This window comes from Apiospora kogelbergensis, assembly GCF_038363985.1.
Source record: "Apiospora kogelbergensis strain CBS 113332 chromosome Unknown utg000001l_segment0_segment0, whole genome shotgun sequence".
Classification (NCBI taxonomy): domain Eukaryota; kingdom Fungi; phylum Ascomycota; class Sordariomycetes; order Amphisphaeriales; family Apiosporaceae; genus Apiospora; species Apiospora kogelbergensis.
The window spans coordinates 4,811,026-4,834,544 of NW_027117418.1; the positions used below are offsets into that span (position 1 = coordinate 4,811,026).

The 23,519-nt window shown below is 53.4% G+C and overlaps 10 protein-coding genes across 10 annotated transcripts; 7 read left to right on the top strand and 3 right to left on the bottom strand.

The window, feature by feature from the left end:
• Positions 1–47: 47 nt before the first annotated feature.
• PG998_001529 (Unspecific monooxygenase) lies at positions 48–1,768 on the top strand (the record flags this gene model as incomplete). The annotated part of the gene is made up of 3 exons (XM_066868347.1): positions 48–416; positions 473–1,311; positions 1,369–1,768. The coding sequence occupies 3 exons, from the start codon at positions 48–50 to the stop codon at positions 1,766–1,768; spliced, it is 1,608 nt and encodes a 535-aa protein (XP_066736762.1).
• Positions 1,769–4,489: 2,721 nt separating this feature from the next.
• On the top strand, positions 4,490–6,141 carry PG998_001530 (prenylated rab acceptor 1; the record flags this gene model as incomplete). The annotated part of the gene is given in 3 exon segments (XM_066868348.1): positions 4,490–5,017; positions 5,087–5,215; positions 5,230–6,141. 3 exon segments carry the CDS (start codon positions 4,490–4,492, stop codon positions 6,139–6,141), a joined length of 1,569 nt encoding a protein of 522 aa, XP_066736763.1.
• Positions 6,142–6,549: 408 nt separating this feature from the next.
• On the bottom strand, positions 6,550–7,371 carry PG998_001531 (uncharacterized protein; the record flags this gene model as incomplete). Its single annotated transcript, XM_066868349.1, has 2 exons — positions 6,550–7,025; positions 7,107–7,371. 2 exons carry the CDS (start codon positions 7,369–7,371, stop codon positions 6,550–6,552), a joined length of 741 nt encoding a protein of 246 aa, XP_066736764.1.
• A 1,742-nt stretch (positions 7,372–9,113) lies between these two features.
• Positions 9,114–10,073, top strand: PG998_001532 (uncharacterized protein; the record flags this gene model as incomplete). Its single annotated transcript, XM_066868350.1, has 3 exons — positions 9,114–9,140; positions 9,255–9,274; positions 9,344–10,073. 3 exons carry the CDS (start codon positions 9,114–9,116, stop codon positions 10,071–10,073), a joined length of 777 nt encoding a protein of 258 aa, XP_066736765.1.
• A 2,131-nt stretch (positions 10,074–12,204) lies between these two features.
• PG998_001533 (uncharacterized protein) lies at positions 12,205–12,714 on the top strand (the record flags this gene model as incomplete). The annotated part of the gene is made up of 2 exons (XM_066868351.1): positions 12,205–12,454; positions 12,554–12,714. The coding sequence occupies 2 exons, from the start codon at positions 12,205–12,207 to the stop codon at positions 12,712–12,714; spliced, it is 411 nt and encodes a 136-aa protein (XP_066736766.1).
• Positions 12,715–12,855: 141 nt separating this feature from the next.
• Positions 12,856–14,100, bottom strand: PG998_001534 (methyltransferase domain-containing protein; the record flags this gene model as incomplete). Its single annotated transcript, XM_066868352.1, has 3 exons — positions 12,856–13,015; positions 13,074–13,808; positions 13,898–14,100. 3 exons carry the CDS (start codon positions 14,098–14,100, stop codon positions 12,856–12,858), a joined length of 1,098 nt encoding a protein of 365 aa, XP_066736767.1.
• A 634-nt stretch (positions 14,101–14,734) lies between these two features.
• On the top strand, positions 14,735–15,924 carry PG998_001535 (thioredoxin; the record flags this gene model as incomplete). The annotated part of the gene is made up of 5 exons (XM_066868353.1): positions 14,735–14,813; positions 14,957–15,156; positions 15,180–15,503; positions 15,570–15,766; positions 15,828–15,924. 5 exons carry the CDS (start codon positions 14,735–14,737, stop codon positions 15,922–15,924), a joined length of 897 nt encoding a protein of 298 aa, XP_066736768.1.
• A 1,482-nt stretch (positions 15,925–17,406) lies between these two features.
• Positions 17,407–18,315, top strand: PG998_001536 (uncharacterized protein; the record flags this gene model as incomplete). Its single annotated transcript, XM_066868354.1, has 1 exon — positions 17,407–18,315. One exon carries the CDS (start codon positions 17,407–17,409, stop codon positions 18,313–18,315), a length of 909 nt encoding a protein of 302 aa, XP_066736769.1.
• A 634-nt stretch (positions 18,316–18,949) lies between these two features.
• PG998_001537 (uncharacterized protein) lies at positions 18,950–19,456 on the top strand (the record flags this gene model as incomplete). The annotated part of the gene is made up of 1 exon (XM_066868355.1): positions 18,950–19,456. One exon carries the CDS (start codon positions 18,950–18,952, stop codon positions 19,454–19,456), a length of 507 nt encoding a protein of 168 aa, XP_066736770.1.
• Positions 19,457–19,828: 372 nt separating this feature from the next.
• On the bottom strand, positions 19,829–22,179 carry PG998_001538 (uncharacterized protein; the record flags this gene model as incomplete). Its single annotated transcript, XM_066868356.1, has 4 exons — positions 19,829–20,059; positions 20,122–21,605; positions 21,673–22,071; positions 22,158–22,179. The coding sequence occupies 4 exons, from the start codon at positions 22,177–22,179 to the stop codon at positions 19,829–19,831; spliced, it is 2,136 nt and encodes a 711-aa protein (XP_066736771.1).
• Between the last annotated feature and the right edge of the window lie 1,340 nt (positions 22,180–23,519).

Below are 23,519 nucleotides of genomic sequence, written 5' to 3' on the forward strand. Positions count from 1 at the left end.
ACACCAAAAAACGTTTCCTGATATGATGTGGTAGAGGCCTTTACAAGATGCCTCCCGAATTCTCTCCTCTCTCCCAGTCTCTTGACATTGTTGCATTTCTTGGGCGTCATGTACTGTTACATGTGCTGGCTCTCCTCGTTGTCTATGTCTTCGCCAATGAAATCGTCCGCAACAGAAGACGAATCCCCGGGTTGAAGGGTCCGAGAGGATGGCCAGTCATAGGAAACCTTCGCGATGTAAAAGTCGATGCCGCGCTTAAGTACCGCGACTGGGCCGAAACATATGGCGATGTTTTCCAGGTCCAGATGGGAAACATCCCCGTCGTGGTTGCCAATAGCCCTGCTGCCGTTAAAGCCCTCTGGATCACGAACTCGCAGGCCTTGAGCTCGCGCCCACAGACTTATACATTTCATAAAGTGAGTTTTCGAGGTCGACGTAAATCAGTCTGGCAGGAACTCATGAAAATATGCAGGTCGCTTCGGGTACCAGCGGCTTCACCATTGGGACTTCGCCTTACGATGAATCCCTGAAGCGTCGAAAGAAGGGTGCGGCCATCGCTCTCAACCGGCCGGCCATTCAGTCTTATGTTCCATATATGGACCTTGAGACGAAGAACTTCATCAAAGACCTGTTTATCTACGGCAAGGGAGGCACAGCCGCCATCGACCCGCTTCCGATGGTGCAACGACTGGCAATGTCTCTTGCATGCACCATCAACTGGGGTGTCCGAGTCAAATCACACGAGGACGATTTGTTCAAGGAAATTGTCGAAGTCGAAGAGGAGATGAACCGGTTTCGCTCCACCCAGAGCAACCTGCAGGACTATATCCCGCTCCTGCGACTCAACCCCTTTAATCGCCAGTCTGCCAAGGCCCGCCAGATGAAAGCACGCCGCGCCCGGTTCATGAAGCACTTCGACGATGAGCTCCACGACAAGATTGCCTCTGGTACAAACGAACCTTGCATCCAGGCCAGCGTCATCACCTTCAAGGAGGACAAGCTGAACGAGACAGAGCTGAATTCCATCAGTCTCTCCATGATCTCGGGTGGGTTCGAGACGGTTTCCAACACGGTGGGCTTCAGTCTGGGCTTCCTTGCAAATCGACCCGACATCCAGAAGAGAGCCTTCGAGGAGATCTGCAAGTTTCAAGAGACCACCGCGAATGACAGCCCAGATCCCATGTGTGATGCCAGCGATGACCAGCGGTGCACGTACATTGCGGCTTTGGCCAAGGAAGCTCTGCGATATTTCACCATCATACCTCTGGTTCTCCCCGTGAATCCATCAGGGATATCAACTATGAAGGAGTTGTGATTCCGAAAGGAACCACATTTTACATGAACGCATGGGCCTGTAACTACCGTAAGTATCCAACGCACCGTCCGCTTAGCCAACCAAGGTATTATTTGCTTACTTTTCTACTCTCCAGACCGTGATCTATGGTATGATCCCGAGGAGTTTCGCCCCGAGCGCTGGATCGAACAGCCGGACGCGACCTTGTACACTTTCGGGCTCGGGTACAGGATGTGTTCAGCCCATATGCTTGCCCAACGGCAGCTTTACCTGATTCTCATGCGGACCCTGAGCAGCTTTCACCTCGAGCCTCACGGCGTGGTCGACTGCGATCCCCGGACTGGGAAGCGTAACCCGAGCGATCTTATCATGTCGGCCCGGCCTTACAATATTCTGTGCATTCCGAGGGACGGTCCGAAGTTGGCAAGCGCCATCACCGATGAGTATAAGCAAGAGATTACTACTGCTACATAAGCCCACACACTTCGGTGCATCGATTTCTTTGCGAATACCAGCAGCAGCGTTCCTGGTGTCGCGGCTGATATACCTGCGTATGGGGAAAAGAAGAGGAGGCTCGGTTGACCGACCGTGGAAAAGCACTGCGGGTGTTTGCGGGCTGTTACATTTGCACACACTTAATGCAGGCCGGGTCGATCCACCAAAGCATCTCTGCCTCGTTTCCTGGCTGACAAGGTACACATTACGTGTTTCATATATTTACTACGCTGAGAATTTCAACAGAAAACACTGGTGAAATATGGAGTGCATGACTTGACTCTTCATTGGCTTTGCTTGAACCTCCCACCGTCTACCACGTCTACTTTAACCAGGTGGCCGGACTGATCATGCCGAATCCCCCTCCCCTTTCAAAGTTGTGTGGCTCGGCCGAGGCGAAAATAACTTTTTTCACGTTTTGTAAAGTTATGTAATAATGCGAGATACCCCACGTAGCCGTACATGAAAGTCGCAATATCTGGGAAATTTGTCAACGTAGATGATATTACTGGCTTGTCTTGCTGGCTGATCGACGAGCTGGTGCAAATATTGATATGTATACGGTTGGAGACAGTGACAAATGCGTAAGATAATATCGCCATGGAGGCTATGATGAGGTGGTATACTTGAGGCGTACCGCATGAGCACCACGGCGATTCGGAACGTGGTGGCCACTTCCACCTATGTACGTGACATGGAGTCCTGATAGATGCAATATGCCAGGCATGAGATACCATCTTTCTACTCGGAGCGTCCGGACGAAATCTGGATACTGTCCCCGGGCACGTCATTCTGGCATGAACATGGATTACCGCTATGCATTTCTACACAATTCCGGGCAACCGAGTGATCGAGCAGCAGCAATGTATTTACTCCCTTTGGCCCAGAGACGATTCTAGAACCGCTATAGCAGTGGGACATCTGAATCGACTTCAGGATGCTGGGCTATGTATGCTCGAGAACCAAGATCGGCACCGGCGCCATAAAACGGATCCGATAGCTGCTAGCCACGTTGACAGCATTAGGTAGGATCGAAAGTGGTTTGTTTATACGAGGCCGTGGGACCGAAGGCGGAAGAAGGCAGTGAAAGAAGGCCTGAGTCTTTGCGTGGAGAAACTCCGAAGCCCCAGCTTGCGGCTTACTTGGATCGGCAAACTCCCTCACTGTGATGGTTGCTTAGCCGGGTATAACCAATCGACGCTCCCAATGGCAAGGCCGCTAGTAACGGGACAACAACTCAGTAAGCAAGGTTGGGCGGTCAGGCTTTTCTCAGCTTTTCTCAGCTTTCTGCTACGGGATCCCAATACTTGGAAGTGCATAGAACAATGGCGGATGCAGGGAAGGAGGCTGCTGATAGTGGAGGAATTGTTGCCTTGATATCCAAGCGTCGTCCCTAGCGAGAACAGGCTACATACTGGAAAGAACAAGTCGGGCAGGAATACAGGCTGCAGACCAGCATGCATGTGCAAAAGACGGAGGTGACGGGTTGGATGGCCCAAGCTCTCGTGACTGGCCATGAGGTCAAGGGTGGGAGAAGGGCCAGCGTTTTTTTCCTTCCTTCTCTCTAGGCCAGGCCGGCCACCGCTAGATGGGACAAGCTGGCTGGCACGCACCTGCAGAACCGGGCTTGCTGCTGGAGCTATCCGATTGAGAGAAAGTTATCGGGTGTGCCCTTGCTTGATTTGTTTATTTGAGTCTCCTGCTTCCTCCATCTTCCCTTCCTCCTCTTCTCTTACCTACTCTCTTTCTTTCCCTCCACCATACTAACCAATCTTCCGCAACTTTGTGTGAGTTGGGGGAAGAGGAGGTTGCTGTTGGAAGAGAAAGAAGACGACGTGCGGGTACGTCTACCCGTACGGGACGTCATTACGCCCAACGCCCACCACCCGCCACCACACGCAAACCATCTGGTTCAGCTGGACTGCGAACCGGAGTCCTGGTCTGGACTGGAGTCTGGACCAATACCAATTCCCTTCTGCCATTCAATTGACAGTGCCAACTGAGTTTGGAATCCAAGTTGCAGGCTAAACTTAGAGCGCTTTGGCGTCTTTAGTGGGCAATCAGCACCCGAGATTCCAGGCTGACACATACGACACAACCACGACCAGTGCACCCACTCCCCCTGGTTTTAGCTGCATCTCCCTTCCCAATAACGGCAACCACGATTTACATTGCGAAAGAGTGCACCGACCAGACAGATCTACCTATCCGTACCCCAAAAAAAAAAATCGTTGTCAGGCCAGGAACTCTTCTATTCATCCCCTGACCCGCGCAACAGCACGAACTACATCACTCTTTGATACGTCTTGTCTCCCTTCGCACTAGCAACTGTCCAGTCAGGCTACTACTCCATTTGAGCAAAATCCACTGCGTCCTTCGAGTACGTAATCCTCTATCTACTTAGTCCCTGCACTGCCTTCCCCCTATCGAGTGTCTGACCACTTGGCCCGAAACGAAGAGTTGGCCTCAACTTGCGTTTTTGCCTTTCTCCCCAAACGAACGCCTGTATCCCTTTTTGCGTGGCTTCGTGTCTGGCTCTTAGGCAACCTTGACCAAAGCAAACACTCTCTCTGCAAGCTGCCTTGTGCTTTGGCTAAAATAATTATTAGTTCTCTTACCGCAATCGATCACCGACACGTAGTTCGCCCAACTCATCAACTCATTGCGAATATCGCCTTTGATAGTCCTTAACACGACACCATGGCGAGCCGTATTCAGATCCCTCTCGACGTGCTTACGTCGCGTCTGAACATTTCAGATCGCTTCGCTGGCTTCCGCAACACGTCTCTGTCAAGCCGATTCTCCAACCTGCGTCCTGTCAGCGAGTTTTGCGACTTCAAGCGTCTGTCCAAGCCTCAAAACTTTGGCGAGATGCAATCACGCGTCAACTACAACCTGGGCCACTTCTCAAGCAATTATGCTGCTTGTTTCTTTATTCTCAGCATCTATGCACTGGTCACTAGTCCGCTTTTGCTGTTCGACATTGTCCTGCTTTTCGCCGGCTTGTGGCTTCTTGGAAAAATGAACGGAGAGGACCTCGTCATTGGAACTTTCCGCGCTACATCTTCGCAGTGCTACACTGCTCTGTTGGTCACTGTTGCCATTCTTGGTCTCATTGCTCCGACTTTCAGCACCGTTCTCTGGCTGCTCGGTGCCAGCGGCGTCACCATTATTGGTCACGCTGCTTTTATGGATAAGCCCATCGATGAGGCTTTTTCCGGGGAGGCGGTCTAGGTGGTCGGCCGCGAGCTCCCAAACATGCGCCCCAATGGGGAAGACCATCGAGGCGCGGGCGAGGACGGGGAGGCGCCTCAAAATGGGGACCAAGGCTTTTGGTCCCAAGGTGAAGAGTGGTTCAAGAATTGGACAGCGATGACACGGATACACAAGGCGTTGGTTTGGCTTCAGGTGCTAGACGGTTCATTAGTGATCAGCTCCAGTTTACGGGCACAGAGTTGGCCCGCGGAGGACGGCCTCGCGGAGGTCATGCTTATGACGAAGACGACTCGAGCGAGGAGGAGTCGGGAGGAGAAGACACAGAAGAGGAGGATGAGGATGATGAGGCAAGGCAGCTGGAGGATGAGCTGGTAGAGCACGCACTTGCCAAGATACGCAAGGCACAGGCGAAGGGCAAACAAGACGTGAAACTTAACAAGCAGGAGCTTGCAGCTCTGGAACGAAGACGAAAGCGAGTTCAAGCGGAGGCCGAACGGGCTGCGAAACCCAAGCAGAAACCACAGCGTATCGCGGTTCCCTTGTCTCAATTCGACCCATCGGCTATGGAGGTTCCGCGCAGGCGCAGTGGCATGTCTGCATCAGAAGACACACTGTCACGGGACCCGTCCTCGTCAAGTCTGGCTGTCGCACGAAGTCGGCCTGGCCCGCCTGTGGGCTATTTCCCTCCGCCTAACGCTTCGCGCCATCGATCATCGACTTCTTTGCACCGCGCTTCTTCATCTGCCCGCAATACTCCAGATCCTTTCAAGTATCAGACTGCTGGCTCGCGTGTGTCATCCGGCCATGGCAAACGGAATATGTCTGGATCATCAGATCCTCATGGACGACGGGGTGCCTCTTCCGCCGCAAGAAACTCTCGGGCACAAAGTAGTGACGAGGATGAGGACGAGACCACGAGCGACGATACAGGGAACGGAGTGCATATATCGCGCAATCGAACTCCTCCAGAGGAGATCGTTGTGGTCGAGGCTTCTCCGTCTCCTGAGCCTGGCCCGCGGACCAGGAGCAAGGCGTCCTCATCCAAGCAATCGCCTGTGAAAAAGAAGTCGGCCAGCGGCACTAGTGGCGGTGGGAAAAAGCGCGCAAAGGCAAATAAGCATATACTACCGTATTGACAGATGTTTGGGCAATGAAAAGTTCTTTCCTTGTGTTGTTGTAATACCCGCCTTCATAGACTCATTATCTTCTTAATGGTGCAGTATTTCCTAAATTAGCTACACAATACGTTTGCGACCGCGCGATGACTACCATCTCAGTACTTGGTGACACGTCGAGCAAACGAGTAATCTAATCAATGTCCGAGGCACGTCGTTTTCGATCCTGTTCTTCTTGCTCAGTAAATCCAGTGGTATCTATATAGTGCAATCCATGTTTTCAAGCCCAGCACAACGAGACATCTGGCTTGCAGCCGACATCCCACCCATATCCAAATAAGCCATGACGCCAGGGAGAAGAGACAAAAACAGAGAAACACAAGCCAATCATCACAGCGCCATGTTTCAGCGAAACGCTCCCAGCAACAATTATGCGAACATCTTTGAGAACCCACTCACCAAGCCTCCGCCCCAGCCGTTGTCGCCGCCCCAACCATTACCCCAACCTTCGTCTTCGTAGGTCGTCCGCTCCCAGCGCATGTCGCCGTCGTAGCCACGGTCGTAATGGACGTTGCTGTGGCTGTGGCTGTTGCTGTTGCTGCCGCCACCCATGCCTCCGGCCATGCGGACGGCTTCACCCATGAGCCCGAAGCTGTCGCCCGAGGCGGTCTTGGCGGCAATACCGAGCATGCGCTCGATACCCGGGGGCAGTTTCAGGCCGAAGCGGGCCAGGAGTGCCGTTAAGGCCCCGCCCGTGATGAGCGGCATGATGACCAGCATGAAGACCTTCATGGGGTGGCGCTTGGCGTAGTAGACGAGGTCGCGCAAGAGGCGCTTCAACTTCTTGTACATGCGTTGGACGAAGTTGTTACGGGGTTGGCGCTTGTAGTACGAAGACGAACGGCCTGTGTGATGTCACGTCTGTTAGTCACTGGCTGGTTTCACAAACACCTCAAAACCTGAGGTGGATGGGGGTGTGTACTGACCCAGACCTCCGAAGAAGCTCTTGGAACTGCTGTTTCCTAGGTTGAAGAAGGAGCCCCGTGAGCTGGTGTGATGCTTGGGGCTGCTTCTACCCCCAAGAAGACCCTCAAGAGTCGAGGCTGAGTGTCGGTTGCGTTCCGGGGAATGTGAGCGCGACTTTTTGGACGACTTGTGTGATGACGACTTGTTTGATGACGACTTCCTGGCGCTATGCGACGTCTTGCGCGAGACGACGGAGCCGCCGTCCCAACCGTCAAAGAAACCCATGTTTCTTTTTTCTTTTCTGCGATATGATGTATATGCGTGTGTGTGTGTGTGTGTATAAATTATGTATAACTGTTTGCTGAACTGAAGTACGAACGGGTTTTCGATTCAGGTAACGATTGTCTCAGACTTGGACGAAGTGGGCTGGAAACAAGCAGGGAGAGAGGGGCAGTAGCAAGTAGCAGGCACTCTTCATCCAACAATGCCGTGGGTATTGTAGATCTTTTGTGTCTCCTTTGGATTTCTTGTTGGGTGCGTACACGGTAATATCGGGCGGGTTTTGTTGGTGTGTGTGTATGTGTGTGTGTGGCCTGCAGCAAGCAAGTTGTACAAGCGAGCAAAAAGTCTGGTACAGCCAACCTGCAACTAACGAGAAAAAGTGACACTTCTCGTCTTTGCTGGCGGTCCTGATCCAAGCCCAGAAGGGTCTTTACGCAGGCTCCCAAGTGGAGCAAAGACGCGATGCGGCGACTAATGTGTGTATGTACTGGTATCCAAAACAGCTCAGATCTCGCGATGGGGGACAGCGATTCCGAAAAAGTCCACTTTGGGCACAATCGACACTGCCGGATCCAGTGGATTGCAGTAGCCTTGACCGAAACCTGGAGATGGAGACAAGGTTACCGTGATTGTGACTCTGTAAAGGGCAACAACCGGCTTGCCAGCCGTGACAGCGAGTGAGCCTGGGGAGCCTGGGAAGCGAGAGCAGTAGCGAGAGGACAGCAGTATGATCCGAGCTCTCTGTCTCGATGCGCGTGATGAATATGGGGCCTTGGACTGCTGCTAGCAATGCGTCTCCATATACGGAGCAATCGAGGATATAATCGTGCAGTACTGTCAATGTACGGGTACGGTAGAAGTGGAATTGGCCAATATTGACACGACAAGGAAAATAAACCAAAAGTGTTGTTCAATTGGTGATCCGACTATGGATACGACATCTGCGGGAGACGAACGAGAGGGGATGGGATTGGACAAACAGAGGTTGCAGAAACTCCTCCCATCGCCCTGCGGCTCCATGGCTGTTGCTTTTTTCGCTGATTGATCCCATGGCTGCCATGCCGGCCCCTCACCGACAATTCAAGTGGCTGGTCACCACACATGGAGGACGACGGCGCTGTCTCTCCAAATCAGGACAACAACGGGGACAGACGGGCTGACAGGGTCTGGGCGGGATCGTCAGAGTCGAGACTGGCTATCTTTTTCGAAATGGGCTTAGCTGTTCTCGGTGTGAGGCACATAATTAAGCGTCTTGGCCAGCCTCTTTTCTCCTCATACTGTTCTGCGCGTGCCACGCCCGGCCCCCGTCTTTGGCCCCATACATATCTATGCACATATCTCTGATTCTCCTCCTCCATATCCATATGGCCACCCCTTGTCACTTGCGCAATAACCGGAGGAGGGGGGGAGCCCGGAATATTTTATGGCGTAGGCAAGTAACGGACGATAGACAAAAACGGGTCCTCTTTTGGGGTGGCAGGCTGGCTCAGGGTGGATGAGACAGTGTGGCTGGTAGCTTATGATTCTGTTCAAGCCACCGTGGCTAGTTCACAACTATGACGTACTCGCTCGTTTGGCCTCAGAGGTATCCCGATAGAAGGCGAACTTTACGGCCGATGACATTCTGGATACTGCATTCCAGATCACATACATTTTTATCTCTCCGGCAACCAAATCGTATCCTAGATATTGCACTTCTGTTTCCCCTAACCTAAGCTACAGCAGCAACCAACCGTGTCGCCAGGATGAGTGCCGGTGCTCCCCCAACTACTGTAAGTGGCCGCCCAAAGGCGCATCTACATGATTATATCCCCACAGCCCACTGACTGACAACGGAGCATGCAGACAAGATCCTTGAGGTATCTGATACTGCGAATACCCAACAGATCCGAGATGCATACAAGAAGTAAGATACGTTGATACACGCCCGCCGGGCCCGCCCACCTCATCACGATACTAACTTGCACATCACCAGGGCGGCCTTGAAAACCCACCCTGATCGGGTCCCCGCCGAATCGCCAGAGCGCGCAGCGCGTACCCGCAAGTTCCAGCTTGTCAACGATGCCTACTACACCCTCTCCGATCCCACACGAAGACGAGAGTATGATGCGCAGAGGCGTATGTACGGCTTCTCGGGCGGGCGCTCTAACGCCGCCCCTCCCCCCACAGCCCGACGCGAAGTACGCCGACCCATTCGAGGACGATTTCGGTTTCGAGGACATCCCCTCGTCGTCCGGGCCCAACGCAGGCGCGGGCGCGGGCGCGGGCGGCTTCCCCTTCAGCTGGGCGTGGAACTACTTCACCGGTGGGCAGGACGCGCAGAATACGCAGCAGCAGCGCCAGCGGACCGAGAACGAGCAGTTCGGCGACGTGTTCGAGGAGATGCTGCGCGAGGAGGGCCTGCACGAGCAGGAGAACGGCGGCGGCAAGGGGGCAAGCTCTGGAGCGTCGCGGGCGGCGTCAGCGGCGGCGTGCTGGGCTTCATCCTTGCGAACTTCCCTGGCCTCATGGCAGGCGCCGTTGCGGGCAACCGCCTGGGCGCCGTGAGGGGACGCGAAGGGCAAGAGCGTATATGCCGTCTTCCAGGACCTGCCCCAGGCGGATCGAGCGCAGCTGCTCACGCAATTGGCTGCCAAGGTCTTCAGCCATACGGTGGGGGTCTGATTTGGAACCGCCAAGAGCATGTGCATGCATACAGCACTTGAGGTGTGTGTGGTTTGCGGCCGCATCAGGGTGGGCGGCCTGCCTACCTATTGCATCCGGGCATATACCTAAAGGAGCAACCAGTCAGGAGACTGACAGTGGGGTTCACCTGACAGCACCGAGTGAATCATGTATAGACGATGACTACTTTGTAGTCAGCCATGGATGAATGACACGAAACGAAACTGGGTCGGTGAGACATGGGATTGGTTCTTTGGTTGTTCGACCAGGACAGCAGCAAATGGGAAGCATTCGTAAGGGCGGTTCGCAAGGCGTTGTGGGGAGGGTTCGGTTACGATAACACACGACTAGTAGATTAAGTAGAGATCAGCAAAACGAAGGCATTTGGTATAACTTCGCTCACCCTGCCATCTACAGGAATGCCGATTTTACGTTCAACATGAAAGCTACAGGCGCCTACATGTGAGTAATCCCCTTGCTCCCAGTGGGCGTGACTGCTTGGTAGATGGATCTCTGGTTCTCGTTGTGGTTGGGCAGGTGTGCATGCTAGTGCTGTAACGGCGGTATGCAGCCGGTATGCAGCTATAGTCCCGTTCTCCCTTACAGCGCACACCACACACACCTAGGTACTGAATTAGGTATGTCCATGGTACGCTATATTCCTTAGGCCTTGAATAAAACCGATGCCGAATTCACGGCCATACAAGCACATGTAAGGCGTATGTGTTGTCCGCTCGCAGGTGCTGCGACCTTACCACTACCGTTATGCAATGCAGGTCCAGGCCCAGGCCCAGGTCCCGGTTCCGCAGCCAGGTCTCTCGCCAACCGACAGAATCCGAAAACCCAATCGGAGCATGGCAATCGGGGCAGTATACGCGCGTTCAACAGGTGGAAATCTCTGATGTTTAAGCGGCCTTGTTTTTGATTGCTTGTTCATCCTCTGCACATATGTGTCTTTTCTTTCGGCCGTTTGGTTCGCATGTACCAGACAGAAAACGCCCATTGCAATCTATCTGGCTCATTAGCTCTCGGCATGGTTCGATATGACAATTGATACCAGTACCAAAGTGGATTCGGAGGCCTATAGGCGCATACTAGGTAAACCAAAGCGTCCAATGCCATGGGTGAAAAGACTACAACTTGTTACTTGTTCGATGGCGGCGTATGACACGTAAGAAGCAGAAGCAGAAGGAGAAGAAGAAGAAGAAGAAGAAGAAGAAAACCACAAACCCTGGGTGCTTGCAGGGGGCGCCATCCCATGCACCTGGTCAGTTGGCATGTTGTTGCAGGAAGCATAAGGTTGACACAGAACCCAATACCATGCCTCTCCACCGCATTTTCATGTCAACGTCGGGCTATGAAAATCCCTAACTGTGACAAGCTCGGCTGTTGCTACCAAAATAGTCGAGAATTTCAATGATTGGAAATAAAGAGAATCATTGGGCTGTAATCGTCTGTCTTTGGGGGCCATACGCAGAAGGGCCTGTTCCTCTTCATTCGTGGTGAAGGATTGGACCTATCCAGCCATCACTACGTGGCCGCATTCATCAGGTCTTCCACTGAAGTGTGTAGACACGCCAGTCCTTGTCTTGCTTTGAGAAACTCCATATCAAATGACTGGTGACATGCTCCTACAATGTATATCTAGTTTAAGCGCTGTGCCATCAGGCGGCAACAGGTGTAATTTGGCTCATGGTTCCCACGCAACTAGCGAAGGCTCTTCGATTCTGCCTCCCCCAAGACTGCCCATGGGCTGTTGTTGCTTGGAAAAGCTTCACGGAAAAGCCTCACTTCGAAGAAGCTCTAGTGTGTGCAGCTCCAACGACGATGTCGTCTGCACTCGACTAGTAAGTGGTGCTGTTCCGGTTTGCTTCCGTCATGCGCTATTCGGGGCCAGCGATTCTTGGAGTTCTTCAAGCTCTGAAGGCGTTCCATGTCGGCGCCGAAGGGTCTTTCTTCGTCGCTTGACGATGGCGATGAACGGCTTGGATTTCGTATATAAAGATGCAGCAGTTTCGTCACCATCGAGACTTGATACTACAGCTCACAGCAAGCATCTCCTCCAGCCAGCAACTCCTACTCACCACTGGAAACTCGCCCGAATCCTATCAAAAAGTACACTGCTCACGGAAACTCCAGTCAAGAGAAAACCTGCTCTCAGCCCGCCCCAAAATGTATCGCTACATCATCGCCCTTGCCATCGCTGCCTCGAGCATCCCCTCGGGTGTGGCCCAGATCGCGACCCAGTTCCAGTCGCCCTCTATCGCCTTCTCCAGCAGCGACGACTGTTCGAACGCGGGAACGGCTAGCAGCATGGTCGCAGGCAGTTGTACGGCCATCCCCAAAGACCTCCTGACGGGATCTCCGAGCCAGGGCATGAATATCACGTATCCGATTGACAATGTTGACTTGAACTGTCCTCGTGAGTGGCCGCCTCTCTGCTTCTTCAAAGAGGGAAAAGAAAATAGAAAAAGAAGACCCGGTGGCTGACATCTGGCTTTGCTTCGTCTCACCATTTTAGTGACTTTTTACGCTGATGGGCTCTGCGCCGAGACCGCCTACGCCATGCCGTACTCCGGCTCCGTGGAGTGTGTCAGTGTAAGCAACTATGGGTCGGTCATGGCGAAGTGCTCCAACATCCTGACCGGAGCTACTTATACTGCTCCTGCCAATTCCAGCTGAGCTGAGATGCTCGAGTCCCGCAGAGCACTGGGTCGGATTAGGCTGGTGTCGGGACAGTTAATTGTTGGCTGATGGTTTTGTCTAGCTTGGGGTTGGATTCTGTCTATTTAGTCTGGGCTATCAATGGAGGGGGAGGTAAATCTATGGCTTTTCAAATGCTATGCAGCAATATTTAAAGGTCCCATTTGCGTAACCTCGTCTCATCGCTCTAAATGCCTGCAAGAATGCCAGACCGTCTCGCCCCTGGGAGATTGCGAAGGCCCAAAGGGACGGTGACGAGACCAATGACCAGGAAATATCCCTGTAAGGTGTGTTAGCACATTTAAAGAAGTAAAGGAGAGAGCATTGGGGGGAAATACCAAGTCTTGGACACGTCGGCAGAGATATCCATCGGCCCCTTCAGCACCTTGAAGCCGGCCTTGGTAGCCATCTCCACGTACTGGTCCGCCGTGCATAGCGGAGGGAGCAGCATGCCGTCCTCGATAGCCTTGATGTCGGCTACCTCCTGCTCAGGCGTAAGGTCCTTGGCCTTGAACCAGTCTGCGATAACGAGGCGGGACGCGTTGCCGCTGCCGCCTTGCAGCAGTTCGAACGCGGACGAGAAGAAGAGCGGCTTGTTGGGGAAATGCGACAGCGCCTCGGAGATCCAGACGCCATCGAAGGACCCCGGCCCATCGTTACCATCCTGCTGCTTGAAATGCTCCAGCATCTTCTCGGCATCGAGCTCGATGAAGCGCACGCTGGAGTTGCCCGTGGGATACTTGATCACGCTCCCCTGGTTCTTGCTGACGGCGTCAGTAGCAGCAGTCTCGGCTTTGGTGGCGTCGTCTCCAGCAACACCGCCGTCGACCTCAGCCAGGGTCAACCGCCGTGCGATCTCGACCTGTCGGCCGCTGATGGTGATGCCCGTCACTTGGCAGTCGTGTTCCTTGGCTAGAAAGCGCGAGGTACCGCCGATGCCGCAGCCGACGTCGAGGACGCGGCTGGACTTGGGTAGGGCCGAGATCTCGAGGAGCAGGTTGATCAAGTTGACCTGAGCCTCCTCCTTGGTCTCGTTGCCCGACTTCCAGTAGCCGTGATGGATATGCTGTCCCCTGTAAGCAGATGTTGAGTTAGCACCATGCTGGAGACATGACCCGACTGGCCCAAAGCTTCAAGCAAGAAGAGCGGACAGGCTGTTTACCAAAGTGAGTAGTAGTAGTCCGAAGCGACGTTGTAGTGAAGCTTGATCCGGTCTTTCAGCGAATCAAAGGTGCCGTGGGTTTCGTAGTCGGGAATCTCATGCTTGTCGCCCGGATGGGGGTCTGTAGGCTCCCGTATCACGATTGCAGGTGCATCCGCAGTCGCATCCTGCACCGGCTTTGAGTGTGCATCTTGGGAAGTCATGGCCTTGAATGTGAAGTTATGCCTCACAAGATGTGGGTTTTTGCTTGTGGCGAGTCTATGAGGATCACTGGCAACGGGCACAATGTAGAGAGGAAGATAGATAAGATAGATAGATGGGCAGGCATGAGGCATATACTAAAGAGCTACCGAGATATAACAGACCCCTGTTTCAAGGAAAGCACCTAGTCCGTTGCACCGAGAGCAACTCCCAAGAGCCCGGCGAGGTTTGTGAGGTTTGTGAGGTTTGCGAGCTCTTAATATGACGACACTATTGGTTCCAGCTGGATGGGGTAGTGGTGGTTTGGGCCAGAGTCCTGATACGTTTCACCATGTCCAAGTATTTGCTTGCAGCTTGAGACGACGCGGGCAGCGGGTGGCGGGGTTGGTTGGTTGGCTGATTATGTAATTCAAGCCAGCCCGGGCCGTTCCTGACTTGGCGCGAAGCTGGAAATTTGGCAGGGATGGCGACGATTCCGACAGCACTGTTGCCTTCTACGTAATTCAGCGTAGGCTAACTTTCGGCCCCCCCCCCAGACCAAACCTACCCTTTCACCGCACCCGACTGCCCTGTGGCCTCCCAGAACCAGCCAGTTTTTGAGAATCTTCCGGAGACTTTCTTTACCCCGTGCCCACGATGTCGAAGACGGTCGAGATCACCTCCCCGGAGCAGTTCAGCGACATTCTCAGCAAGTCGCGCATCGTTGTCGCCGACTGTAAGCCATTCATTCCCCTCCAAACCCTGGGATCGTCAGCCCTACCCCGCCATCCCATTCTTCACCGCGGCAGGGACGCGATGCTCTGCGCCAAGCCGTTTGCGAATAAGTATGCGAGCTCATCTTTTTGTTACTGTGTCTAGTCTATGCGAACTGGTGTGGTCCTTGCAAACAGATAGCACCCGTCTTCGAGCAACTGTCCAAGTCCTTATCGAAACCCAACATTGCCACATTCGTCAAGGTCAACACCGAGGGAGACAAGGCCAAGGATGTCGCCCAGGCTTACGCCGTCACCCATCTTCCTACCTTCATCCTATTCCGCGATGGCAAAATCGTCGAGAAGGTCAAGGGCGCTGACCCCCCAAGCTGAAGTCCCTTATCGAGAAGCTCAGCAGTGATATTGAGACGGCTGGGGAGGGAAGCAGCAGTGGCTCAGGTGGCATGACTTGGCTGGGCGCCGACCTCCCTCGAGGCTACTCCGACATCTCCGATGTCATCGATGTCAAGGGTCTTGAGCTACTGAACGCCGACGACACCGAATTCTCTGTCCGAACCCTGTTCAACCGGCCGAAGCCCTCCGGTCTTGACAAGAGCGATTCCGAGCAGAAAGACTGGGTGGAGAGTGACACAGACGAACAGCTCCTGCTCTTCATGCCGTTCAATTCGTCGGTCAAGCTGCACACTATACAGGTACGATAACGCCCCGTGCTGGGCCTACTCAACAACAGCTAGTTACTGACTCTGGTTGTGTCACAGATCACTTCATTACCGCCTAAAGCCGGGGAGGACGATGACGAGGATGAGATACCCATGCGACCCAAGACGATTAAGCTGTTCACCAACCGACCGCACAACCTGGGCTTTGACGAAGCGGAGGACATCCAGCCCACCCAAGAGATTGAGATTGGCGAGGATGAATGGAACGCCAACGGAACGGCAAACGTTGGTCTCCGGTTTGTGCGCTTCCAGAACATCACCAGTGTCATCCCTTTTCGTCGTGGACGGTGATGGTAGCAGCGAGACAGTACGGGTGGACCGTATCAGGCTTATTGGAGAGTCTGGCGAGAAGCGTGACCTTGGCAAGCTGGAGAAGATTGGCGATGGCGAATAGGCACTCTTCTCAGCCCCACGAAAACGCCGAGGTGGTTGTTCACAACTATGACTTGGTAGAGCCCAGCGGCTTTAGATGCCTCACCAAGTACTGAAACGACCGACCGCATTTTTTCATTTTTACAGACCAGATTAATTCCATTGATGGATATGGATGGCCCCTGATGGAGCTCTTCAAGATTACTTAGTCATGACCATAGAGGCATCCGGATGGAACGAGCATCTGGCAAGCAGCTGAAGACTCTAAACTACCACGGACTACGATCAAGGCGAACATTGCTGAAGTCTCCATCAAATGGTGCAACACGCTCCGGTCACATATACGCGTGCATGCATAGGAAGGATGTCCGGCATTCTCGTGCACTCCTGGGCATTGGAAAGTACCCAGGACTGACAATGATAATTCAAACGCCGGCCTGCAATTTTGATTTCTCTGTGACAAAGGACTGACGCTACGAAGAGGCATCCATAGTTATTCCTGTGAGGGAATAGGGATTCGAGCAACACGGGGATGTGTTTAAGTCCTGCCAGCCGCACGAAGAAGAAAAGGAGAAGAGAAGGAGAGAGGCACAAAAACTTTTGCAGCCTTTATAAAGCGGCAGCGGGTGGAGCATGGAGGCTTTGGCACACGCTATTGCGGCTGGCCAGCTGGGTGGGTGCCGCTGGAAGCTGAAGCCCCAGGTGCCTACGCAGTTAGTGCCAGGCTCGCCAGGCCTGCTAACCCCGCAGCAGGACAGACGACAGACGACAGACGACAGGATATGTAATGCTCAACTAAGAACTTATATATCATGTACGCGTGATACCGAATGTGCAGTCAGACGCCACATCACTCGCTGATGTCGAGCAGGGGGCTCCTCCATACCAATAGCAGCCCCACGATTTGGGGTATTCATGCAGCACATGTTACTGCTTGCTTCCAAATATAGCAGCATACTTCCACCCTCTCCGTCGGGAGAGATGGGAAAGCCAACGCGACGACGCCGTTCGCTTGCATCCCTGTGCCCATGCGACCCCCATGTCAAGCAACCGACAAACCGGACTGAAGCCTCCAGGACCAAGAACTGAGCACTTTCCTCTTCCAGCCGCCACTTCGCCGACAAGTCAGCACTGTGGCCAGCGCCGGTGCGACGACGGCTCGCCCTATGTCCATTTGCGGAAGCTGGCCCAGAGTGTGTGGTCATCTTCGCGATGCATGCTTAGTCTGAAGTCGCCGAGTTCTTCGTGGCTAGGCTAGGTCGCACTCGTCATGCCCGCCGGCCTATGACCGTTCATGATGCTGGTGCCCCCAACTCTGTTTGGATGTGCCCGGCTGTCGCGTGGCTCGCAGCCACATTCCCACTAGGTTGGGGGGTCATGGGTGAGTTCTTTAACACTTCCCCAGCCCAGACTCCCGTTTCTTGGTTCTTTGCGTTTTGTGTTCTCGCTTCTGCATGTTTCAACCCTGATCTTTTTGCCGCACCCCTGGTCTGATTTGCGAATGATGGACGTGCCAACTGAGCAGACGTTCTCCCAGTTTTCCAAGCTACCCTTCGAGCTGAGAGACCTAATATGGAGCTATGCGCTGCCCGAACCCCGGGTATACGAGGTCCTGGACTCACCGTCGTCGGCCCAAGCCCGTAATACCCCGTCCAGTCGACTTATGTTTGCTGATATCCGCAACGAGCCGCCTCCAACTCTTGGATGGGTGTGTCAAGATGCACGGCGGGCCGTCTCTCATCGATATAAGCCCCTCGTATTCTCGGGGACGGTCAAGCATGTCGACCTCTCGCGAGACATCATCTTGTTAGACTCGTACCTACAGGTCAAGAGGTTGCTCAAGGTCATGCGGCTGCTCAGTCAAATCGACACCGTACGGAGGCATGCGACCAAGATAGCTCTGGGTACTTCGTGGGGCCTCTACACCGGCTTACACCTTCGGCTGTTCCATAAGTCCGTCCGGACGCACCAGAACCTGGCTAGGTTCCTTCAACACATTTCCAAGTTCCGGCAGATGAAGGACATTGTCCTCGTCGTCTACCAGCGGTCCGCCTTCAACCTCAAGCGGCGGATTCCGGACCGCCCCAGACTTCCATGGCAACACTACGACCTGTACGAATCATATCATTACAACTTCAACGTGAACTACAACGTCGACAACTACTTTGCACGGCGTCCGTGTCACAGCAGGCTCGTCCGATATGACCCTGGGTTTAACAAGGCGGATAGGGCGAACTTCCCCGTTCCCCAACACAAGCAATACTCGTACGGCCCGCTGCCATTGGGGCATCAAGTGCAAGAACTGAAGACGACGTTCGAGCAATGGATGGGCAAGGTGGTTAAGGATGGATGTATTGGCAATGCAGAGCCTCCACGATTGGAGACGGCGACATTGACCTGGATATACAAGTGATTCTCCTGGGAGTACCTTCTCGACGCCGAGAACACTTCCCCTATGCGCGGCCTTTTGCGATCGTCTCATGGCCCCTAGTTGATAGATCACGTGCATACCCTCACACACCTGCGCAGTTATGGAACGCGGGTGAAGAGCTTATTGCATTCACAATTAATTGCTAATATAATTTGTCCTTGTATAACTTGCAAACAAATGGAGCGAGCACACTCAAACTGTGCTGAATACCAAGTGCTGCTCACCTAGCTGGCTCAAAACCGAGGCAAAATGCAGCGGTGCGTCTGCCCCCAACCTATCCACCGCTAATGTTGAATGGAAGTTCTCTTCGAAACACCCCTTGGAATGAGGTCGGCTCACGATAAAGCCCTTCATTACCACATAATGAGAACCTTCAGTTGACAACAGCAATGAGCATTCTTCTCGCCCACGGTCTTGATGAGGTACAAAGACAAACCTAGACCGGTGGCCTCCTTGACGAAGTTATTAGTTAATTGGCATAGCCATAGCCCACAAGAAACAACCAACAGTTCAGATTGCTAAACCACTTTGCTGAGTTTCTTGCTCGACAAATGCAGTGGCGAAAGTGTAGTGGTCCCTGAAGAAAAAGGAAAAGAGATCTTAGACAGACTCAAAGATGGTCTTCTACTTAACAGAAAGGGAAATGCAGGAGCGCGAGATCGACGATGGCAGGAATGTGACAGCAAGGAACCACGTTCGGATTGTCGCCCCTGTGCCAATGGCCGTGGCCTGGACATGTTTTGGCACCGCGTGGGACATTGAGAATACACTCACCGTCTTGTACGCCACTTATTCCCACATCGAGAAGCTCTTCGTAGTCATCCCCATGCCACCGCCGTCACTGCCACCAGACCCTCTGAACGACGAGGGCGAAGAAAATCGGGGAGAAGGAGGGACTCGTACTCGTTCCCGAGTTTTCATGCCAGCGCCCAAGGAGCAGAACCTGGTCTACCAGGAGGGGCTGTGTGACGTGGAGCCCGTGCCGTTGCTGACAGAGGACCACCAAATCCGCCTGTGGGATGAAGAGGATCTAGCATACAATGGTTTCAGAGCTGAAATGCTTTTCGTTCCGATTTGGTGTGGCAAAGACAGCGCCGGCCTGGCTGGAGTTGGTCGATGTTGACAAGATCCCTCTTCTTGGAAGGTGCCATGATGGACCCTCGCGGTGTAGTTATAAGGGAGCAGTGATAGAAACGCCCCAGGAGGTAGCTAGGATACTAGAGAACGTAAAGATATGTGAAGAAGTGCAAGTTTGAGATAGTCGTACGTTTTGAAAGGATTTGATCGAGGTAGTGGTGGTAAAGCGGCGGAATCTTGCTCGTATGCGATCACATATACTCCATATCACACCAGGAAGGAGCCTCCCTCAAGTCTAGGTAAACATTTGGAGTTCTTGTGGTTATAGACTGATGATGTCGGAATTCTGATTGACGGACGGACCTCCTGGTAGACATCTGTACTAGGTTATGTAGAGCCATTGAGGATGCTATGTAATTTACAAAGGAGGTGCATTGGGATCTTCCATACACTGATCTACTCTCATCAATTGTTTCCCCGTAGCCTTGGCCAGCTGAATGAACTGCTTCAGATATCCAACAGTGGATGGGTAAAGATAATGCATCACCACCAAGTTACCTCCTTTAGCTAGGTCACGCTTGAACGCATCCAGCTGCTTCTCGGGCGTCGGTCCCGTAGCGTAGAGCCAATCCTCGACATCGACGCTCCACTGCACGATGTAAGGGGTCTCGGTACCAAGGGCCACAGCGAGGCGCTGTCGCATCCTCGCACCTTCGTTGCCGAAGGGGGCCGGAAGTACGGCGTGTGAAGGCCGTTGAATGTCTTCTTGACCGTGGCGATGTCGTTGTTGTACTCCCAGTCGATGGCCGCGTAGTCGGGCAGCCCTTCCATCTTGGGGTGCGTGAACGAATGGAGGGCGATCTGATGGCCCTGTGACTGCATCTCCCGATACACGTTGGTTAGGTTGGTGCTGGGGTCTTCAAGGGGGGCTCCAACGGTGAAGAAGGTAACCTTGATATTTTCCTCCTTGACGATCTTCAAGACTTGTTGGGCAAGGCTTGGGTCGCCGTCGTCAATGGCGAACGCAAACGAGTTGGGTCGCTTGCAGGCAAACACGAAGTTGCCGCTGGGGAGCTTAGACGGAATTTTGAAGGACGCCGGGATCGAGGAGACAATCTCGACCTTCTTGAGGACCACCGACTCGGTGGTATAAAATCCCTTGAAGGCAAGACCGATCACTCTAGACCTGTCGATGTTGAAATGCGATATAGGAATGTAAATGTCGCTCCCAGAAGAGTAGCGGGCGGCCTCGAGAGAGTCCCAGGTCTCGGGAAACGGTGCGATGTTCTCGTTACATTGCGAGTTGTGCTGTTGGAGAGCGATGGAGAACTTGTTGCTCCCACTGTACACAATATGGAGATAAGACCCGTCGAAGCTGTTCAAGTTTCGACAGCTACCCGAAAGCTGGGTGTAGAAAGCATAATCAGAATCACTTGACTTGATGGTCAATTGCTTGTTGCCCCAGGTGAGAGATATCTCATCATCACCCCCGTGCCAGAAACCGAGAGCATTGGCACCGTTGTTGGCGAAATCATCAATGACTAGGGCGGAGGCTGTGCTACTGGGCGCGGGAACTGTCGAGGTTGGTCCCGCGGGCACTGTAGTTGGTGGAACTTGATACTGCGATGGAGTCGTGCCGCAGTAGAAGGCCATGGGCCCAAAGGTGACAGGCCCGGAGAAGCCTGTGAAGAAGACGGTCCGTATCTTCGTAAGATCAAGCTTGCTGAATTTGGAGAACGGGATGCTATAGAGCTTCTCCGTTCCATCAAAGGTCCAGCCAAGCTCAGTCGAGGTCTGGGCCGCGTTAACTTTGTCAACATCATCGCCGCATTTAGCGGGCGAGCTAAGCTGGACAGTGATTTTGGCACCTCGCGGAGCCTTGATAGGCAGCGAGATACCGCCATAGACGTTCTGGGCATTGACGCAGCCCACCTGGCTATAGAAGTACGAGTCTGCGCCCTTGGGGGTGAAAGTGACATGGTTATCGTTGCTGACAACGACAGACTTCATGGTGGCATCATCCGAAGACGGCTTGATCATAGCGTTGTAGTACAGGAAAGTGAGCCGCGACTGAGACTCCCAATCGTCAATCAGGAGGTTTGAACAGCTACCCGAAGGTGATGGACCCGGATTGGCACCGGTGGCCGTGGGATTCGTCGAAGTGACTGTAGCAACCGCGGTAGGCTTCGTCGCGGCTGAATTCAGAAATACACATCAGCCACAAGAACGAGGAGGCATGGAATAAGTCGGAGCAATTATTACCTGTAGAGGCCTGTCCAGGCGTACTGCAGACGAACTGGACATCATCAAGAACCCACTTCACTCCTGTCTTGGAGAAGCTTGACCACACAAGGCCAGTGATGGCATTGGTCTTGGCGCCTGCGAAGGAGTTGAGGGGCACCGTGACAGTCTGTTTCGATCCAGTGAGGCCGCTGACGGCGAAGAAGCTGCTGGAATAAGCTGACGCCGAGCAGGATGACTTGGTCTGAATCTCAAGCGAAGCTGCCCCACCGGCAGGGCCAATGACGGAGAACGAGACGGCATTGTAGCCTTGATCCTTGGCTTGAGTGCAAGAGAAGCTCTCGTAGAAGTACGAGTTAGCCTTAGGGGTAAAGGCCAAGGAACCATCAACGACCGAAATGGAAGCCATAGACCCATCATCTAAGGGGCGATTGTCAGTATCTAGTACGGTGGCATCAGGGGGAATCTGCTAGGCAGCCTCGCATACCGCTGGTCCAGCCACCCACGGTGTTGGTGTTCATTGACCATGTTGAGAAATTATCGATTAGGATATTAGAACTACAGACAGCATTGGCAACGTTGGTGCCCAGAAGGCCGGCAATGATGCTGTTGGTCCACAAACGAAGAGACATTGTCGGAGTGCTAGCAGAGCAAGAACTGAACGAGTGAAGCCGTAGCTGTTGCTACTTTGCGTGATTGGGAGATAGATAGCCTTAAAGGTCAGAGCATCGAAAGCTAGTCCTCTCCAAGGACAGCAGCCGCTGAGAGACGGCAAACTGCATATTTAAATAGAAAACACCTGTGCAGTAAGCAAGGACTAGCATTACTGCAGCAGCTGAAGATGAAGAGATGCACCACCGTAATATCGGGAGGGGAACAATCAACAAAAACGAAGCACCCAATGACGAAAAGCCGCCAATGCTCTGAACACGAGCCCTTGGCCCTGCACGTTATAGAACCGCTGTTTCGTGCATCTCGGCGGTCCTTGTCCCGCCTTGACCGGCCACGACCAACATATCTGCCAAGATGCTTACTGGCGATCGAGGGCGAGCTAAGCAAGCAGGCGGCCTGGGTCGGATCTGTAGATCACCCCATCTCGAAGGAGCCGAAGTGGATTGCGGTGAGTGCGCTAGAAGCGAGAAAGGTGTATCCTCCCGAAAGAAGCAACACCACAGCCTTCAGCTCCTCTCAGCTCCCGCAATATAGATGAAGCATATGTGTGCGATCGGCCTGAGGCTCGCATGGAGTAGGGGTAAGCCACGGCCCGGAGCGGGTTTTCGTGGCCAAGAGCTTGAACATATTAATTGCCGGGATCAGCTTTGACGAAGGTGCAATTCTGATCCTTGGGCTATGTTTGCTTTTTGCCAGCACGGTGAGTGGATGATGATGTGAGATCCTGCGCGCACCATGCCATTCCCATCACCATCGCCAGCTTTCAATTGGTCCTCTGGTGCAGTGGAAATTAGGGTGAGGTATTTGCTGTCAACGCATCCAACTGGACTGCAAAATCGTTACGAGCCAGGTGCCAGGGGCTTCCCCTTCCCGTGTCTCCTTCCCGAAGTGGCTGTTCAATTGAACAAAGGTGGCGTTGCGGTGCCCGGGACTTTGGGAAACACCCGTCTCTCGTATTGTTCGCCTTAGCAATCCGTGCCGATACAGGCCACTAAATAAGTAGGAAGATAGTGTCTGTTGTTGCAGGTAGCACTGGAGTATGGAGAAGCCCCTGCATTAGTCCCGTCTTCCCCGTGATTGGGGCCATGTATGTATGTTGATGTGTAAAAACACATACAGATTGGATCATTGACTAGCTGGTTGGGGGTAGACTTCGAGCGACGGGACGGGACGAAACACAGAGAATGTACGTAGTA